Source organism: Oncorhynchus masou, chromosome 28 (genome assembly GCF_036934945.1).
Source record: "Oncorhynchus masou masou isolate Uvic2021 chromosome 28, UVic_Omas_1.1, whole genome shotgun sequence".
Classification (NCBI taxonomy): domain Eukaryota; kingdom Metazoa; phylum Chordata; class Actinopteri; order Salmoniformes; family Salmonidae; genus Oncorhynchus; species Oncorhynchus masou.
Window position 1 is genome coordinate 86,038,075 of NC_088239.1, and position 19,170 is coordinate 86,057,244.

General features: G+C 41.9%; 2 protein-coding genes across 2 annotated transcripts in view; both read right to left on the minus strand.

Annotated features, from left to right (window-relative positions):
* The window catches only part of LOC135518442 (MOB kinase activator 3B), an 81,725-nt gene extending 77,486 nt beyond the window's left edge, over nt 1-4,239 (minus strand). The window contains exon 1 of the mRNA XM_064943617.1: nt 4,150-4,239. The gene's annotated coding sequence lies outside the window, so the exon portion shown is untranslated. The remainder of the gene's footprint in view (nt 1-4,149) is intronic.
* Nucleotides 4,240-14,169: 9,930 nt separating this feature from the next.
* Nucleotides 14,170-17,646, minus strand: LOC135518443 (THAP domain-containing protein 1). Its single transcript, XM_064943618.1, has 3 exons — nt 17,449-17,646; nt 16,446-16,641; nt 14,170-16,193 (listed from the first exon to the last, which is right to left on the minus strand). Exons 1-3 carry the CDS (start codon nt 17,517-17,519, stop codon nt 15,759-15,761), a joined length of 702 nt encoding a protein of 233 aa, XP_064799690.1. The 5' UTR covers nt 17,520-17,646; the 3' UTR covers nt 14,170-15,758.
* Nucleotides 17,647-19,170: the final 1,524 nt, after the last annotated feature.

Sequence of the window (19,170 nt, forward strand, 5' to 3'; positions counted from 1 at the left end):
ACCATTTTGGTTCCATGTAGAGCCCTCTGTGGAAAGGGTTCTACATGGTACCCAAAACAGTTATACTTGGAACCAAAAGGATTCTACCTGGAACCAACAAGGATTTTTCAAAGGGTTCTCTCCTATGGGGACAGTCAAAGATCCCTTTTAGGTTCTCGATAGCACCTTTTTTCTAAGAGTGTAGCAGTGGCCTGCTGGTCGGGAGGGACAGCTCTGTGTTTAAATGAGACAGGTCTGTTTGAGGTACTCAAGATGGGACAGAGAGCAACATAAAGCCATATCATCCTGCTCACTGGAATGTGCTTTCAACATCCACCGACCAGTGTTGGATGACTGACTTTGAGATAAGCAACACCCTCATTCACTCTTAACCACAATGTATCACACCCTCACTCAACATCAGGCACGTCAACAACATCTATCCCACCCTCACTCAACATCAGGCACGTCAACAACAGCTATCCCACCCTCACTCAACATCAGGCACGTCAACATCAGGCACGTCAACAACATCTATCCCACCCTCACTCAACATCAGGCACGTCAACAACATCTATCCCACCCTCACTCAACATCAGGCACGTCAACATCTATCCCACCCTCACTCAACATCAGGCACGTCAACAACATCTATCCCACCCTCACTCAACATCAGGCACGTCAACATCTATCCCACCCTCACTCAACATCAGGCACGTCAACATCAGGCACGTCAACAACATCTATCACACCCTCACTCAACATCAGGCACGTCAACAACATCTATCCCACCCTCACTCAACATCAGGCACGTCAACAACATCTGTCCCACCCTCACTCAACATCAGGCACGTCAACAACAGCTATCCCACCCTCACTCAACATCAGGCACGTCAACAACATCTGTCCCACCCTCACTCAACATCAGGCACGTCAACAACATCTGTCCCACCCTCACTCAACATCAGGCACGTCAACAACATCTATCCAACAATGTTTTTCAAAAGGAAAGTAAGCTGAAGAGCTACACTTTTGTCGGTGCACAAAAATGACTATGGGTTGAATGATATGTTGTCCCTCTCTGTGCTGTTGTTGAGATGGGTTGAGGGATGGTTGCTGTGGTGCCCAAGGTTAGCCACAGTTCCCCCTATACTACAGTATATGCCATGGACCAGAATATTGTCCAGCTGTGTCAGATGACAGTGTGCCTTTAATGCTTTACAGTGCTTAAGGCTTTTCTCTACATATCCAGATGTCACTCCTAAAAGCTGGATGTAGGACCATTAAATCTTCCTGTCACAGTAAAGCATTAAAACCTACTCTGTCCCTGTCATACATATATTTTATGTGAGCGGGGCGGAGAGCAGCGTTAAAAGTCTGAGGCAAAACTCATCGAGCCACGTGCTTCCTCAAAACAACCGACAGGTACCATGCATCGAGCTCTGCCACGGTACCCAGGGGAGGACTTCTAGAGCATGTAGCTAGTTCGAGAAGGGGAATACAGGGTCAAAGTGTGTTGCAAAGTAGGTTAACTGCTCTACTGTGTCCTTGTCATTAATGACTCATAGCAAGAGGTGTTATAGCACCCAGCATGACTTCTAGAGGTGTTATAGCACCCAGTATGACTTATAGCAATGTTATAGCACCCATTATGACTTATAGCAATGGTATAGCACCCATTATGACTCATAGCAATGTTATAGCACCCATTATGACTCATAGCAATGGTATAGCACCCATTGTGACATCTAGAGGAGTTATAGTCCCCATTATGACTCATAGCAAGGTTATAGCACCCATTGTGACTTCTAGAGGAGTTATAGCACCCATTATGACTTGTAGAGGAGTTATAGCACCCATTATGACTCATAGCAATGTTATAGCACCCATTATGACTCATAGCAATGGTATAGCACCCATTATGACTCATAGCAATGTTATAGCACCCATTATGACTCATAGCAATGTTATAGCACCCATTATGACTCATAGCAATGGTATAGCACCCATTATGACTCATAGCAATGTTATAGCACCCATTATGACTTGTAGAGGAGTTATAGCACCCATTATGACTCATAGCAATGGTATAGCACCCATTATGACTCATAGCAATGGTATAGCACCCATTATGCATATCTTTTAAATAACTCTAACAAAGATGTGAGGGTGTCTGATATAAGCTTGAATCAGTCATATATATACACACCACACTATAGAGTCCATCTCTATAACCATGCAACTGTCTCTTATATTTAACTAGGCAAGTCAGTTAAAAGAACAAAGTCTTATTTTCGATGACGACCTAGGAACAGTGGGTTAACTGCCTTGTTCAGGGGGCAGAACAACATATTTTTACCTTGTCAGCTCGGGGGTTTGATCTTGCAACCTTTCGGGTTACTGGCCCAACACTCTAACCACTAGGCTACACCCCTCTGTGCTTGGCACTTCTGAAACCAATCCGTTCTCACACATTCCTTTCCCCTGAGACCTTCAACACACAACTTATTCAAACAAATCACTGTTGAAGTGGAATACAAGGTAGGTCTAGTCACTGTAGTGACCAGGTGTTGTCTCACTTTGGCATTTATACACCTTTGCACATTATGAGTAAGTTACTCTCTGAACTGCAGGTACTTTCAGATAGTGGTGTTTTTTCAGGGGAGGAGAGTCTAGGTGTTTTCCATGTCTGATCTGGAAATGCAACAGAAGGGAATTGTCCTGTCCTGTAACGTTGAATATGTGGCTGCAATGAAAGAACATACATATCCAGTGTACCAATGCAACACGTGAAAGGCAGGAAACGGCAGAGAGAGAGAGAATAGCCTGCCGAATGTGAGTGATCTGCCAGACACTGATGCTCGTTCTTCCTGCCCCATAGGGCATCAGTTAGAGAGGAGAACGACGAGTCCTTTCACTCATGTGCTGCACGCAGCCGTCAGGAGCACGTTAGGATCACAAACGTGAGCACTTTAGGAGCACGTTAGGAGCACGTTAAGAGCACGTTCGGACAGGAGTAGCCCGCTGAAAAACAGCTGATCGCGGAGGAGTATGCGCCAGTGAAAAATTCCACATGGACAGTTTCAGGTTTTTCGTTTCAGATTGAAAGAGAAAGTGTTCTAATGAGAGTCGCGGTACAGAGGAGTTATTACATAACATCACGTTGAAACGTAAAGCAACAATGACAGCAGGCTGAGAGCAACATGAGCTGCTCGTCAGCAGCTTTATACACGTCAGGGGGGCACACAGTAGAGAGGAAGGTACAACAGTACACTGATATGTCCAGCCGTAAGAGTAGTAAACTCTACCAACGGGGGGGACTATACATGGATATCCACTCCATCCCGAACTAACCCACAAGCTACTTCTTCTTAGGAACGAGGGAACAAAACAGAGGGACACAACTCTAATTCTTAATTCAAACTAAATTGGTCAATGAGAGCACTGAGCATGTAGCCTGGTTTATACTGTGCATGTAGGAAGGCAGGCTGTGTGAATCATTCAATCCCCCTTTCTATCCGTAGTCAGGAGGCAGTCATTTACTGTTTTCATCCATTGTCATTATACTCCATGTGCTCAATAGTCTGAATTAGTGGTCCTTTGTGACCAGTAGGCTACTTCCATTATTGTACATCAACGCAATTAAACCTGTACGCACTGAAACATTTTACTTTGTTTCAGAGTAGGTTGAACATTCATTTAAAGGGGAAAAAAGGCACTGTGTATTAATTTCAACAGAACAGAGTCAACACAGGCTTGAATAAGAGGCTACTAGAAAAGTACAGTTGTTCAAATCCATAGGGTAATATTATTATCATATTGAGGCACGGTTCTTTCTCGAGATTGGATACTCCAGAAAATGAGAAGGGAAAAAATGTAGGCTACTGAAAGGCGAAAATTACATTAAAGCAAACTCGCAAATGTATGAATAAATCGAGGAGAATGCATAATGAAATGTAACACATTCATCCTACTCGAATCGTGAACAGCTATTGAACGTTGAAACGTTGTAACATCAAAGGGCAGAAACTTTGGTCGAAACAAGCAACGCAACAAAGTAACGTTATACTTGGAATACCAGAGTACAACTGCATTCATTCAATACCCTTTAAAGTGCTATTTAAAAACATAAAACATGCTTTATATATTTTTTGCGCGTATCGTCCTTACCTGAACATTTGCTAAATCGAACCATATGTTCTCCGGCCGTGGTTCGACTACAGTTCCCAACACACAAATGTATCCCGCTCGTGCTTCCCACAGCCAGGGAGGAAAACCCGTGTGGAATAACACGAACCAATAGCAACGCTATGAGGAGGAGCGCGTGAGGGCCATTGGATACAAACCCAGGTTGCATTTACAATAAGTGAGGAAAGCCAAACAGGTTACTCGTTTACATTTATACATTGAATTGCAATATCGGCTGTTAGAAAATAAAATAAAGTGCATTTATTACAGTTTAACAACCACGGGATGAAAAGGGTCTTGTTTCAAACTAATTTACATGTCCTACTGTACTTGTGTACTTGTGTTTTAACAACAGTGCCATCTCGTGCTGAAACTAGAGAAACACTATTTTACAAAGTCATCTGGTGATTAAAAAAATAATTACCTGCAGAATATCAACATGCGTTATATTCTGTGATTACTTGACATTGGGCACCTCCAGGGCATTGAAACGTTGTCGACCTCCGACCTGTGCGAAGCAGTAATGAGTGATTGGAGGTGCAGAATAGGCTATTTTTTTCCCCCGGTTGCTTCTACTTTTTTATTTAGACATTTTTTGGAAGTGCATGCCGTCTGTAATGGGAGTAAATAAAGATAGTTGCTCAGCGAAACTCCATATTTGGTGAGTAACAAACTTGTTTTGACATTGTAACGCTTGCAGAGCTGTCTAATGGGAGTTTTAATCTGAGCTTCCTGGGCGTTTCTTTCCCCCCAACGCAGTTAAACCAAAATCACGCCCCTTTATTCAGAGGAGCGTTCTACTACGCTCCCATTGGCTAGCTAGTGATGTCTCACTCACAGGCGATCAGCGCAGAGACAGTGACCTTCCAAGATAAGGATGGAAAGTGTAATTTAACAGTTAGCTGCCTGCCGTAATGCAGACCTATTATTATCATGTTTGGTATCATTTGCCCATGTATTTATTTTCAGAGTTTCAATGAGTTGTTAAAATGTGTCAGAGGACTCTGCTGAATTTCCTCCATTAAAGGTCAGCGAAGTGAACCTAGGCTACTTAATAACGTTACTAGCTCGGTATTTGAAGTTGTTATATTATCATTAGTAGTATATTATCACGTAAAAGCATATGCTTATTATTCATAATTTCTTAAATATTTATTAGCTAATCATTCAGTCATATACGCTATGCCACAGCCATTGAATCTGTCTATGAGCGTTAAAGGGACGGTAATGGCTCGCTCTGTCTACGATATTATGTTATTATATTTTTCAATCTTGAAATTTCAAGATTGTTCAACTGTTATTAATCAGTGACTGAAATTTGGCACTACATGAGATTCACTTCCGGACTTGGAGAGCGCTCAAAGCGTGGAGTGGTTTTGGCTTAATGACTGTGTTGGGAAAAACAGACGGGGGCGTTAGAGGAGACACGTCATAATCATAGTCGAGATCTCTAAAGGCCAGATTACGGTGCAGAAAACTGGGAACTCGGGGGGGAAAAACGAGGTGGAATCATGTGTTCAGTGATCTTTAGGTCGGAAAGCCAGAGCTCTAGAAATAGAACAGAGTTGAACATTCAAAACAATTTTTTTCCCCTATCGGAGCTCGTTATTTTCCTGATGTCCTAGTTTTCGTGAACGGTCTGAGAATTCCCAGTTCCGAGTTATTTTGAACGTAGCGTTATAATTGGTCTATCGACATGTCTGTAGACCAGGACTCTCCAACACCCTTCCTGGAGAGCTACCGACCATCCTGTAGGTTTTCACTCCAACCCTAGTCTAGAACACCTGATTCTATTAATTAGCTGGTTGATAAACTGAATCAGGTTAGTTACAACTGGGGTTTGTAGAATGATCTAAAATAAGGACCCGCGACAACGAGGTTCTAGCTCCAGCCTGTTTATTAACCTAACCCTCGCATGTCCTACATAGGTTACGGATACACCCAAGGGACATCCTACTACAAGGGTTGATGCAAAACCCTACAGGAGGGTGGCGCTCCAGGAACAGGGTTGGAAAAACTCCCTAGAAAGGCAGGAACCTAGGAAGAAACCTAGAGAGGAACCAGGCTCTGAGGGGTGGCCAGTCCTCTTCTGGCTGTGCCGGGTGGAGATTATAAACCTAGAGGAACCAGGCTCTGAGGGGTGGCCAGTCCTCTTCTGGCTGTACCAGGTAGAGAGGAACCAGGCTCTGAGGGGTGGAGATTATAAACCTAGAGAGGAACCAGGCTCTGAGGGGTGGTCAGTCCTCTTCTGGCTGTACCAGGTAGAGAGGAACCAGGCTCTGAGGGGTGGAGATTATAAACCTAGAGAGGAACCAGGCTCTGAGGTGTGGTCAGTCCTCTTCTATCTGTGCCTGGTGGAGATTTTAGGAGTACATGGCCATTAAAGCCTGATCGTTGCTCTAACAAAAAAATACCATTTTGAAACTGACTGTGGTATTTTGGTCGCAGTAATTGCAGTAATTTCTGCACTCAAACTGCAGTTATACTTCAAATTACTGCAGTTATACTTCAAATTACTGCAGTTATACTTCAAATTACTGCAGTTATACTTCCAAATACTGCAGTTATACTTCAAATTACTGCAGTTATACTTCAAATTACTGCAGTTTTACTTCCAAATACTGCAGTTACACTTCCAAATACTGCAGTTACACTTCCAAATACTGCAGTTACACTTCCAAATACTTCAGTTACTCTTCCAAATTACTGCAGTTATTCTTCCAAATTACTGCAGTTATACTTCCAAATTACTGCAGTTACACTTCAAATTCCTGCAGTTATACTTCAATTTACTGCAGTTATACTTCAAAATACTGTAATTACACTTCCAATTACTGCAGTTACACTTCCAAATTACTGCAGTTACACTTCCAAATTACTGCAGTTACACTTCCAAATACTGCAGTTACACTTCCAAATTACTGCAGTTACACTTCCAATTACTGCAGTTACACTTCCAAATTACTGCAGTTACACTTCCAAATTACTGCAGTTACACTTCCAAATTACTGCAGTTACACTTCCAAATTACTGCAGTTACACTTCCAAATACTGCAGTTACACTTCCAAATTACTGCAGTTACACTTCCAATTACTGCAGTTACACTTCCAAATTACTGCAGTTACACTTCCAATTACTGCAGTTACACTTCCAAATTACTGCAGTTACACTTCAAATTACTGCAGTTACACTTCCAAATTACTGCAGTTACACTTCCAAATTACTGCAGTTACACTTCCAAATACTGCAGTTACACTTCCAAATTACTGCAGTTACACTTCCAATTACTGCAGTTACACTTCCAAATTACTGCAGTTACACTTCAAATTCCTGCAGTTATACTTCAATTTACTGCAGCTATACTTCAAAATACTGTAATTACACTTCCAATTACTGCAGTTACACTTCAAATTCCTGCAGTTATACTTCAATTTACTGCAGTTATACTTCAAAATACTGTAATTACACTTCCAATTACTGCAGTTACACTTCCAAATTACTGCAGTTACACTTCCAAATTACTGCAGTTACACTTCCAAATACTGCAGTTACACTTCCAAATTACTGCAGTTACACTTCCAATTACTGCAGTTACACTTCCAAATTACTGCAGTTACACTTCCAAATTACTGCAGTTACACTTCCAAATTACTGCAGTTACACTTCCAAATTACTGCAGTTACACTTCCAAATACTGCAGTTACACTTCCAAATTACTGCAGTTACACTTCCAATTACTGCAGTTACACTTCCAAATTACTGCAGTTACACTTCAAATTCCTGCAGTTATACTTCAATTTACTGCAGTTATACTTCAAAATACTGTAATTACACTTCCAATTACTGCAGTTACACTTCCAATTACTGCAGTTACACTGCACTCTGACTGCAGTTACACTTCCAAATACTGCAGTTACACTTCCAAATACTGCAGTTACACTTCCAATTACTGCAGTTACACTTCCAAATTACTGCAGTTATACTTCCAAATGACTGCAGTTACACTTCCAAATTACTGCAGTTATACTGCACTCTGAATAATAACTTTTTTTTTATAAGGGTCTTCAAGTTGTTCAAACCTTCATAGATAACCAGCAGGGTCAAATAATACTCACAGTGGTTGTAGAGGGTGCAACAGATCAGCACCTCAGGAGTAAATGTCAGTTAGCTTTTCATAGCTGAGCATTCAGAGGTCGAGACAACAGGTGCAGTAGAGGAGAGACAAAGCAAGAGAGAGAGAGAGAGAGAGTGAGGGAGAGAAGGAGAGAGGGTCAAACACAGCAGGTCTGGGACAAGCTAGCACGTCCGGTGAACAGGTCAGGGTTCCATAGCCGCTGGTAAACAGTTCAAACTGGAGCAGCAGGACGACCAGGTGGACTGGGGACGTCGACAGCGCATTAACCTAGTGCTCAGGTCCTCCGGGAGGGGAGAGAGAGAGAGCGATCTGAGAATTAGAGGGAGCATACTTAAGTTCACACAGGACATCAGATAAGACAGGAGAATTACACCAGATATAACAGACTGACCCTAGCCCCCCGGCACATAGACTATTGCAGCATAGATACTGGAGACGGAGAGGCACACTGTGGCCCCATCTGACGATACCCCCGGACAGGGCCAGCCAGGCAGGATATAACCCCACCCACTTTGCCAAAGCACAGCCCCCACACCACTAGAGGATATCAACAGAACACCAACGTGCGCCGAATACAACAGGTGTGCAGAGGGTCCCTGGTTCAAGTAGCGAGTAGTGTTAGGTGAACAACACTTTAAGGCTTAAAGTGAAATGCTTACTTACAGGCTCTAACCAACAGTGCAAAAATGTGTTAGGTGAACAACAGGCCTTACAGTGAAATGCTTACTTACAGGCTCTAACCAACAGTGCAAAAATGTGTTAGGTGAACAACAGGCCTTACAGTGAAATGCTTACTTACAGGCTCTAACCAACAGTGCAAAAATGTGTTAGGTGAACAACAGGCCTTACAGTGAAATGCTTACTTACAGGCTCTAACCAACAGTGCAAAAATGTGTTAGGTGAACAACAGGCCTTACAGTGAAATGCTTACTTACAGGCTCTAACCAACAGTGCAAAAATGTGTTAGGTGAACAACAGGTAAGTAAAGAAATAAAAACATAAACAATAACAGTAGCGAGGTTATATACAGACACCGGTTAGTCGGGCTGATTGAGGTAGTGTGTGTAACAGTATAGCTTCTGTCCCTCTCCTCACCCCTACCTGGACTCGAACCAGGGACCCTCTGCACACCTGTTGTATTGGAGAATAATTTTTTTTTTTTTGTATTTGGGTTTTTTATTTTTTATTTTATTGCAACAATAATAACAATATTACACATCAATACAGGGACATTCCTGTGAATACAATGAAACACACGTAATAATAGAACACCAGGTGCCCCCCCTCTCAAAAAAAAAACATACAAAAATAATTCAGGACATCAATTAATACGTGACAAGGCAATAAGACATTAAGACATTCAGAGACATGACTTAAAATAATTTTCCCAATTTTTTACATTTCACAAGTTTGAGGGATTTATAAAATTGTAACAGTTCAATAAAATAAAATAAATCATTCGCCAAAGTTTTTTTAATGTGCGTTATTTAGAGGTTCAAGGGCGAATCGAGTTATTTCACACGCACTTCACAGAGTAGGCGTTCCCTAACGGAAATACGCAAATACATGCTAGAATGCACCAATAGGCTCTCGCTAACTCGTGGTTGCCATGCCCACCTCCTGGCTGGTTCTGTCCAGTATTTGCTCCCATTTGAAATAACAGACTGTGGTCAAACTTGGGTTAGTTATAAAAAAAAATACAAAATCTTTGGTTTAAATCTCTGCGACTATTGAAACGTCCATTGTCATGTGTAGGGGTTTAAATGCGCTTCATGGTCCATCTGCCGTCTGCTTTGGCGGTGCAGCATGTACGATGATATGGCCTCTGCAGAAGTCAGGGCATTCATACTTCCTGTCAGGGCCTTCATACTTCCTGTCCTTCCCCGAGAAGCTCAGAGCTGTTGTGAAGGAAGTGAGTTAGTGTTTATACAGGACCTCCCGCCCTCACCTACTATAAAATAATCAATATACGGAGCCCTCCGCATTGTTACAACATTTGAGAGGCGCATAGCGATACAATGTGGAGCTCAAATTGTCCTCGGCGTGCCTTCGGAGGCTCCGCAATGCGTATGGCGCCTCCGACCATATTATCGGTTCTGGCATACATGGGTTCCTATCGGACTGCCACAGCAACCAGATCAACCTGAGACAAGATGCAAGAGTTCAACAATTCTCATACACTTTGGTTTTAAAACATTTTTCTGTAAACTCGCCATTACCTTGTAAATAATGATGTTATTTCCCTGTAATAATGAATAAAAAGTAGCTAAAGTTAAGACGTTGTCAGCTATACTCTGGTCATTTGAACTGACTAGTCAGCTATCTAGCAACGAACCAAAACACTAACCATTTTCCATCCAGTTTTAATGTGAGTGAAGTCATTCAAATAAAAACTAACGAATCAAGACAGCGGTGATAGAAACAGGAACGTTTCGGTACAATTTTATAAATACCGACAGGTCATTTGTTCGTTCGACATGGTGGGATCTTTAATGTGTCGGTAAAATTAATGATACGAGAAATGCCGTTGGAATAACCATCATATCGAAGTAAATTTGGAGTCACGGTGATGAAGTGTGGTCTTCCCGCTACAACTCGGTAACCATGTAGTTTATATTATCATTTGATTTATTAGGCTACAGATTAAATCTATTATAAAGACCTTCACAGGGGTGGTGAAAGTGCACGGTGATCTTGATTGCACCTTTCCAATAAAAATCAATGGTCTGTTTTATTCTGGTGACACAATGATCGATGTTTGACTGCCGTTTTAACAAGTAAACATATTCTCGTTTTTTATCCATAATCTCATGTAGACGAGCCTACCCGCACTGTGTCTGTGAGCGGTTGGCTAGAGCGCCCATGCCATGACCAGAATAGGCACATTTACTATTTAACAGTTTATTTTGACAAAACAATCGGCAGAGTTGAAAATGCGATGGAAACACATTGAACCATAGATTTTTATTCGGTAAATGAAAATTTAAGTGAAAAAGTATAATTTGTGTGCACTACGTCATCACGCACAGCTTTTTTGTGTGCAACAAGTCAGTTTGGTGGAAACACCACTGGGGGGAAAATTTGCATATCCTCTTTATGCACATTTTTGAATATTCGTATGAAAATCTGTCGCCAATTGGGTGGAAATCTAGCTATTGTTTAGACATGTTGCCTGGTTTGCCAGGTTGACATTTACTGAAGTACTTTTTAAATGGATGGGTTTATGGGTGTTAAAATAGAGAAATTAGGCTATTTGGACCACCGGGCTGCTGATGTCATGCAGAGGCTGTCGTTTGGCGTTTCTTCTTCATAAGGAAAACACAAGTTTGATGTCAGACGACAACATGTTCATGACGTCACTACGACAATTGTCTAGTGACATGTCAATAAACAGACTGTAAATCAGCATTTAAAATGTATTAAGGATTTGCACCTTTTTGTTTTTTCACCTAAAATATCATACCCAAATCTAACTGCCTGTAGCTCAGGCCCTGAAGCAAGGATATGCATATTCTTGTTACCATTTGAAAGGAAACACTTGGAAGTTTGTGGAAATGTGAATTGATTGTAGGATAATATAACACAATAGATCTGGTAGAAGAAAAACAAAAAACAAAACAACAGTTATTTTTCTACCACCATCTTTGAAATGCAAGAGAAAGGTCCCAGTTCCAGCCATCACTCTGATTGTAATTACGATGGTGTCCACAAGATGGCTGTGTATGTGCAAAGTTTACTTGACAGACGGATAACTTGAAGTATGAGCGAACCAGCTTTTCCAGTATTAGTAGCCATATTATAAGTTCAACATTTGCAAAAACAACCAGTTTTCATAAATCTGAATATTCATAGAATTTTTGTCCAAAAGGAAAAGGCATGCTGTCGCACCATGTTAGTAGCTACATTTTATGACAGATACAGGGTTTCCGGACACTCCCGTAAAGCCCAGCTCATTGGCTATCTAGCTAGCCTTGTTTGACCCTGATTGGTGCTTATTTGACAAAGTTAGAGTCGTTCAAGTGAAGACCGCCCTCGTCATCGGCGTGCCATGAAGGCGTCGCTCTCTGACCAAATATGGTGTCTTATAGGATATACTACAGCCCTAATGATATAGTAAAATCTGGTTACCTTCTAGGATCTCTGATATGGTGTCCTATAGGATATACTATACCCCTAATGATATAGTGAAGTCTGGTTACCTTCTAGGATCTCTGATATGGTGTCCTATAGGATATACTACACCCATAATGATATAGTGAAGTCTGGTTAGGTTCTAGGATCTCTGATATGGTGTCCTATAGGATATACTACACCCTTAATGATATAGTGAAGTCTGGTTACCTTCTAGGATCTCTGATATGGTGTCCTATAGGATATACTACAACCCTTAATGATATAGTGAAGTCTGGTTACCTTCTAGGATCTCTGATATGGTGTCCTATAGGATATACTACACCCCTAATGATATAGTGAAGTCTGGTTACGTTCTAGGATCTCTGATATGGTGTCCTATAGGATATACTACACCCCTAATGATATAGTGAAGTCTGGTTACGTTCTAGGATCTCTGAGGAATAAATATGAATGTATTTTGACTGGTTGAAACAACGTTTAGGGTTAGGGTTTTACAGATTTCTTTCTTTGCAAATTGAACGAGTGGAAATACAAAATCGATCTTGCTATATGAACCTTTTTAGGATATGAAAAATTATTTTATCTAACAAAACAACAGTTCATGTTATCTCTGGGACCCTTTGGATGATAAATTAGAGCAAGATTTCAGAATGTAAGTTCACATTTCAATTTCAAAGGTGAATGTATCAAACCTATCGCTGTGAAAAAAGAGTTTTGTTGTTTGGAGCGCTCCTCAAACTAATAGCACGGCATTTTTTTTGCAGTAATAGCTACTGTAAATTGGACAGTGCAGTTATATTAACCAGAATTTAAGCTTTCAGCCGATGTAACACACTTATATGTACCGACATTTGTTGTTTCTCTAAAATCTGCATTGTGACACAAGGCGCTGCATGATTTACGGGACGCCTAGTCAAATCCGATTAGGCAAACGATCTCCTGTAACTGGCCCACATTTTTTATTTATTTTACCTTTATTTTACTAGGCAAGTCAGTTAAGAACAAATTCTTATTTTCAATGACGGCCTAGGAACAGTGGGTTAACTGCCTGTTCAGGGGCAGAACGACAGATTTGTACCTTGTCAGCTCGGGGATTTGAACTTGAAACCTTTCGGTTACTAGTCCAACGCTCTAACCACTAGCAATGTGGTTATTTAAATCCGATTAGACAAACGATTCGATCTCCTGTAACTGGCCCACAATGTGGTTATTTAAATCCGATTAGACAAACGATTCGATCTCCTGTAACTGGCCCACAATGTGGTTATTTAAATCCGATTAGACAAACTATTCTATCTCTTGTAACTGGCCCACAATGTGGTTACTTAAATCCGATTTCGGATATATTTGTCTGATTTCGTAGCGTAACATGCAGAAGCTGGGGGGAGGCAAGGAGACAACTCAGGATCTTTCCCCCACACATTTCCAATGCAACTCCATTGTCGAGTTCGATTGACCTCTACCACATCTATTGCAAACAGGCAATACAGTATTTTTTTTTTGGGGGGGGTTGAAGCTGAGATGGTCAGTTATGACTTAAAAGTATGTGCCAAAACAGAGAGAAATCAAATCAATAACTAAAGTGGTTGGGACTTTGACCATGTGGGCTCCTGTTAATAATCAAGTCTCACAAGCTATTTAAAATAAAATACGATACAAACATATATGGTCACAAGAGACTTGAATTGGGAAGTATAAACACAGATAATTTAGAAAACCAAAAGAAATAAGATTAAAATGTTATGAGAATTTATTTTCTGATTTGCACCAAACTGGGTCTCACACAATAAGGCATCTATGTTTAATTCAAGGTCCAGTTTCCCTTATGGCTTTAAATATGGTCATAACCCCAATAACAGCCCTTTTGACTGGGTCTTTTCAACAGAAATACAAGAGAGAAGATTCACCACAAAGATAGTCTTAACCGGAGTGGCTCCTAGACAGATCTTGGGTCAGTTTTGGATATTCACCACTAATAGTTAAGGTTAGGATTGGATGAGGGGGAAGCTGATCCTAGATCTGTACCTAGGAGAAACTTCACCTTGAAACGCCATTCGGTGCATCCTACATGGGACCCTATATCAGGGGTTGCTAAACGTTGAATTCATCAGGGACCCCCTGATAATAAATCACAACTTCTTAACGGTGCATTAAAAATAGCATCCCAAGCAGTTTTAACTATGACTTCTGCAAGTCAAGACCCAACTAATCAAGTCTCGGGCTCTGGGAAATAACATTGGGCCGTTTTAAAAGTGAATCTCCTGACTCTACACATGTTGCCATCGGTCAGTGTTCCATTTGCCGTTAAGTTTAATAATTACTGTGCATTTATAGTCAAAAACAACACTTTGGGGGAATATAAGAAGAATTGAGTTTAAAAGATGTTTCATTGATGGATAACTGTGGATACCTACATCCACGCGAGCCTCCCAGGCCCACGCTGAAGGGTTATTACGAACAGAAATCGTACATGAATATTACATTTCGCCCTCAACTTTTCCCAGGATCCCTTGTCCAAAAAAAAAATAATCTGTTGTTGCTAGCAATATTCATGTAAACATTTTAATTGTATTTTTTTATTGAAACATTTTTGCTCTAAATGCAAGGTTGTTGCCCAGCAGCAACAATAGTTCAAAGTGTCAGCTGACCACTTGATTTCATATTACAGTAGAAGAGAACGTCCCGGCCAATTACAAACCTCCCATTTTTTGTCCAAGAGTAGGCATAAATTGACTAACATAACTAAACAACGACATACAGTACACACACGTGTTCCTCCCTCCACCACACTAAAATCAACCCTTCAAATAAGAGTTATGGTACTTTGAGGGATTTTTCCCTTTAACCGTAAGTTTACAACCGTAAGAAAATTAAATAAAAATGCTACAAAATACATTGTGTCGTTGGTTGTCTGTGACTAAAGTGGAACACACACCCGACCGGCTCCACACCGACACAACACAGGAAATCACCACCACTGACCCCTAGACGAGACACCACTGACCCCTAGACGAGACACCACTGACCCCTAGACGAGACATGTCTGGAGACAGGATGGTTCTATAGGTCTCAGAAAGGTAGTAGAGACAGTTGAGCCATCTGCTACACCTCTACTGGGAGAGGTGATGTGAGAGTCCTCACACTGACCCTTTAATAAAGCAGGGACTGATAAACCTGGGACAACCCCCCCCCCAATACACTGAAGGCAGACCCAGAGGAACCAGGGTCAGTAAGCCTGGCCTATTACAGCCTGGTCCCAGACCGGTATGTGGTCTTGCCAACTCCACAGACTTGGCACCCAGGCTAGGTGTGTTTGAGGCTTCATGGACCCTCTACGGGCTCAATCCCTTTGAGCGCATCATAAAGCTGTTGGGGTAGAATTACATATCCCTCCCCTAGCGCCGGGTCCCTGTTCATCCTCTGGAACTCTCCGATAGCCTTAAACCTCCTCAACTGTCTCTCCTGCCTCCGACACTTCTGCTGTACGGTCTTTAACTTCTTCCTCAGCTTGTCCAGCTGTTCCTCCAGCTGCTCAATCCTCTTCTTCTGCTGAACCGTGTCCTCTACGGTGTAGTTGTGGTCGCAGGAGATGGACATGCTGTGGGGAAGGTTCTCTACCAGGGGTGAGGGGTCTACAGTGTGATGGGTCTCCGTCTGTATCTCCTGCTGGGTCTCCTCTGTGTCAGAGAGGGGGAGGGAGGGGAGGGTCAGAGAGAAGTCCATCTCTGGAGGTAACGGGTCCGCCAAGGACTCTGCCTATGAAAAATAAGAATGAAGTACAAATCTAAAAGAATTCCATGTTTGATAAGTTTGGTATAAATACCCCAGCCTGGTGCCAGATGTGTTCTGTCTTATCAAATTATTAGGTTGTTGTCATGCCAATTGTAACACCAGACGTGATAGGTGTGACAACGACCAAAGGCATTGGCAAGACCGTACAAACCAGATCTGAGACCAGGCTATAGGTTCCACAGGAAAATTATGCATCCTTGTGTGTGTGTGTTTTACCTTGACTTGTAGTTTACTGAAACAGAATAGAGAAGGTACAGCATTCTCCTTCAGGACTCGGTTGTTGCACTCTGGTTTGAAGCAGTCTTTAGTGAAATGCTGAGAGCAGATATTACTGTATCTGGTTGGTTTGAAATTGTTTCTCCTCATTGCTGCAACCCATTTCCCACACACGTCTGGCCGTGCTAGCGGGAACCTGCAATACACCGACAAAGTATTGTTACATTGCAGTATCAAACACAAAACAAACTCCAATGTTCACAAATACTGTTATAGAGTACTGTTACGTTGTTACTGTGTTGGTAGTCCAGTAGCTAGTCACTGTTGCAGGAGCAAAGCTTAGCACCAACTACTGTTAGCCAACCATCGCTCCTCCAACTGGGTACATCGGTCAGCGCTGAATCTGCCGACTGTAAATAGCCTAAGTAGCCAACGTCTGCTTCGTGATAGGGATGCCAGTCTGACGCACGCTGGAACGCAGCGCAGCGCCAGTCTAACGCACGCAGGAACGCAGCGCAGCGCCAGTCTGACGCACGGTGGAACGCAGCGCAGCGCCAGTCTGACGCACGGTGGAACGCAGCGCAGCGCCAGTCTGACGCACGCTGGAACGCAGCAAACGTTCACAAGATACCAGTGAGAGGCAACAAGAACATTGCAATCTACTACTTATAAGCAACACCAACATAGCCATGATGGGTAGCTATTCCCACGCGTTTAACCCAACTACAACTAAGTCAACAGAAGCTAGATAGTTAGGTCATGGGTAGCCTCGAGTTGCCATACCTCCAAAATCACGTCGTTGTCACGTTTCCCCTTTTTACGTGAAGCCTGGTTCGCGACTGGGCTAGGTCATAGGGAATCTTGCGATTCCCAACAACTGTGCAAAAGCTGTGATAACAGCTAGTCAACTGACTAGATAGTAAGCAAGACGAGGCTAGACAGCTAGAGCATGTATGATCATTATCTGTAGAGTGAGCGTGGTGATGTCGGGAGTTGAACTTACTTGTGAAATGAAATGTTTCTGTCTTTATGATATCTGTTTTTGCATCCGTAAGCTGAGCACGATTGGACCATCTCTACAATCGCGAGTTACTGGCAGATTTGACAGTTGTTGTCTTGTCCCTTTTCCTTGTCTTTCAATGCTTTATTTTGTCCTTTCTTGGCGAGGTCCTTTCCACTTTCCACAATGGCCGAAATGGCTTCAAAGATCTGTCTTTGACTTCACTACTGTTGGTCATGTGACATGTTTTCTCAACTCTGATTCGCAGAGAATTTCTCTCTCTGATTCGTGAAGATAATAAGGTGTTATTCCGCATTTGTCCGCTTGGGGAGGGTAAAACACTGCTGGAAAGACCACATCGAATTGTATTAATGAATTAATTTAACCTTTTATTAACTAGGCAAGTCAGTTTAAGAACAAATTCTTATTTACAATGACGGCCTACCAAATGTCAAAAGGCCTCCTGCGGGGACGGGGGCCTGGGAACGAAATATAGTAGTCAAAAACATTTCAGCATCTTGTCCATGATGACCTAAAAAGGTATACATTAGTACATTTCTTTGTGGCTGTCATTTTGATACCACCATTTACCCTTTTACCCAGCGAGAACATTTTATATGTTGCCCCAAACCAAATTAACACATGCTATAGGACATGCTCCATATACTCTGAGCTATATGACACAAAATACAATACCTGAGCAGGTACCTCCCTCACCTGGGCAGTAATGGACAACCTCAAGACTGTCAGGTGTCAGTTTACTCCTAAAAAGAAAACTGGGTCATAACAGTTGAAAATACACAAGACAAAATTACAGAACTTTAAACATGAAATTAGATTTGAACTTTTAACATCGAATATGTTTTAATCTGTCTATAAATACTTTAAAAGGCCCAAATCCATGCAATTTTAAATGACCTGAAGGAACAGAGAAGCTTAACTGCTTACAGAAGCTATTTCTGCAGTTTTCACACATTAATTTCCATGTCTCTGTATTGACATACTATTACAGTGATACCCACCCACACCAGAGAGGAATCACCATAATGTGTCCCAAACAGTACCCTATTCCCTACATAGTACACAACTTTAGGCCAGATCCCAATGGAACCCTATTCCCTATATAGTGCACTACTTTAGACCATGCACTACTTTAGACCAGAGCCCTATGGAACACTATTCCCTATGTAGTGCACTACTTTAGACAAGATCCCTATGGAACCCTATTCCCTACATAGTGCACTACTTTTGACCAAAGGCAGTAGGGCACCATTTGGGAATTAGACCAGGATTTACCAGAGATAACACTTTCAATAAGCTAATTACTGTCAGAGAGACTGGGACCTATGAGGTGTGTTGGTGGAGTGCTGTGTTACCATTACTGTAGCCAGTTAGTTACTGTAGCCAGTTAGTTACTGTAGCCAGTTAGTTACTGTAGCCAGTTAGTCAATGTAGCCAGTTAGTTACTGTTTTTTTTTTTTTACCTTTATTTAACCAGGCAAGTCAGTTAAGAACAAATTCTTATTTTCAATGACAGCCTAGGAACAGTGGGTTAACTGCCTGTTCAAGGGCAGAACGACAGATTTGTACCTTGTCAGCTCGGGGGTTTGAACTCGCAACCTTTCGGTTACTAGTCCAACGCTCTAACCACTAGGCTACCCTGCATCCCCAGTTATTGTAGCCAGTTAGTTACTGTAGCCAGTTAGTTACTGTAGACAGTTAGTC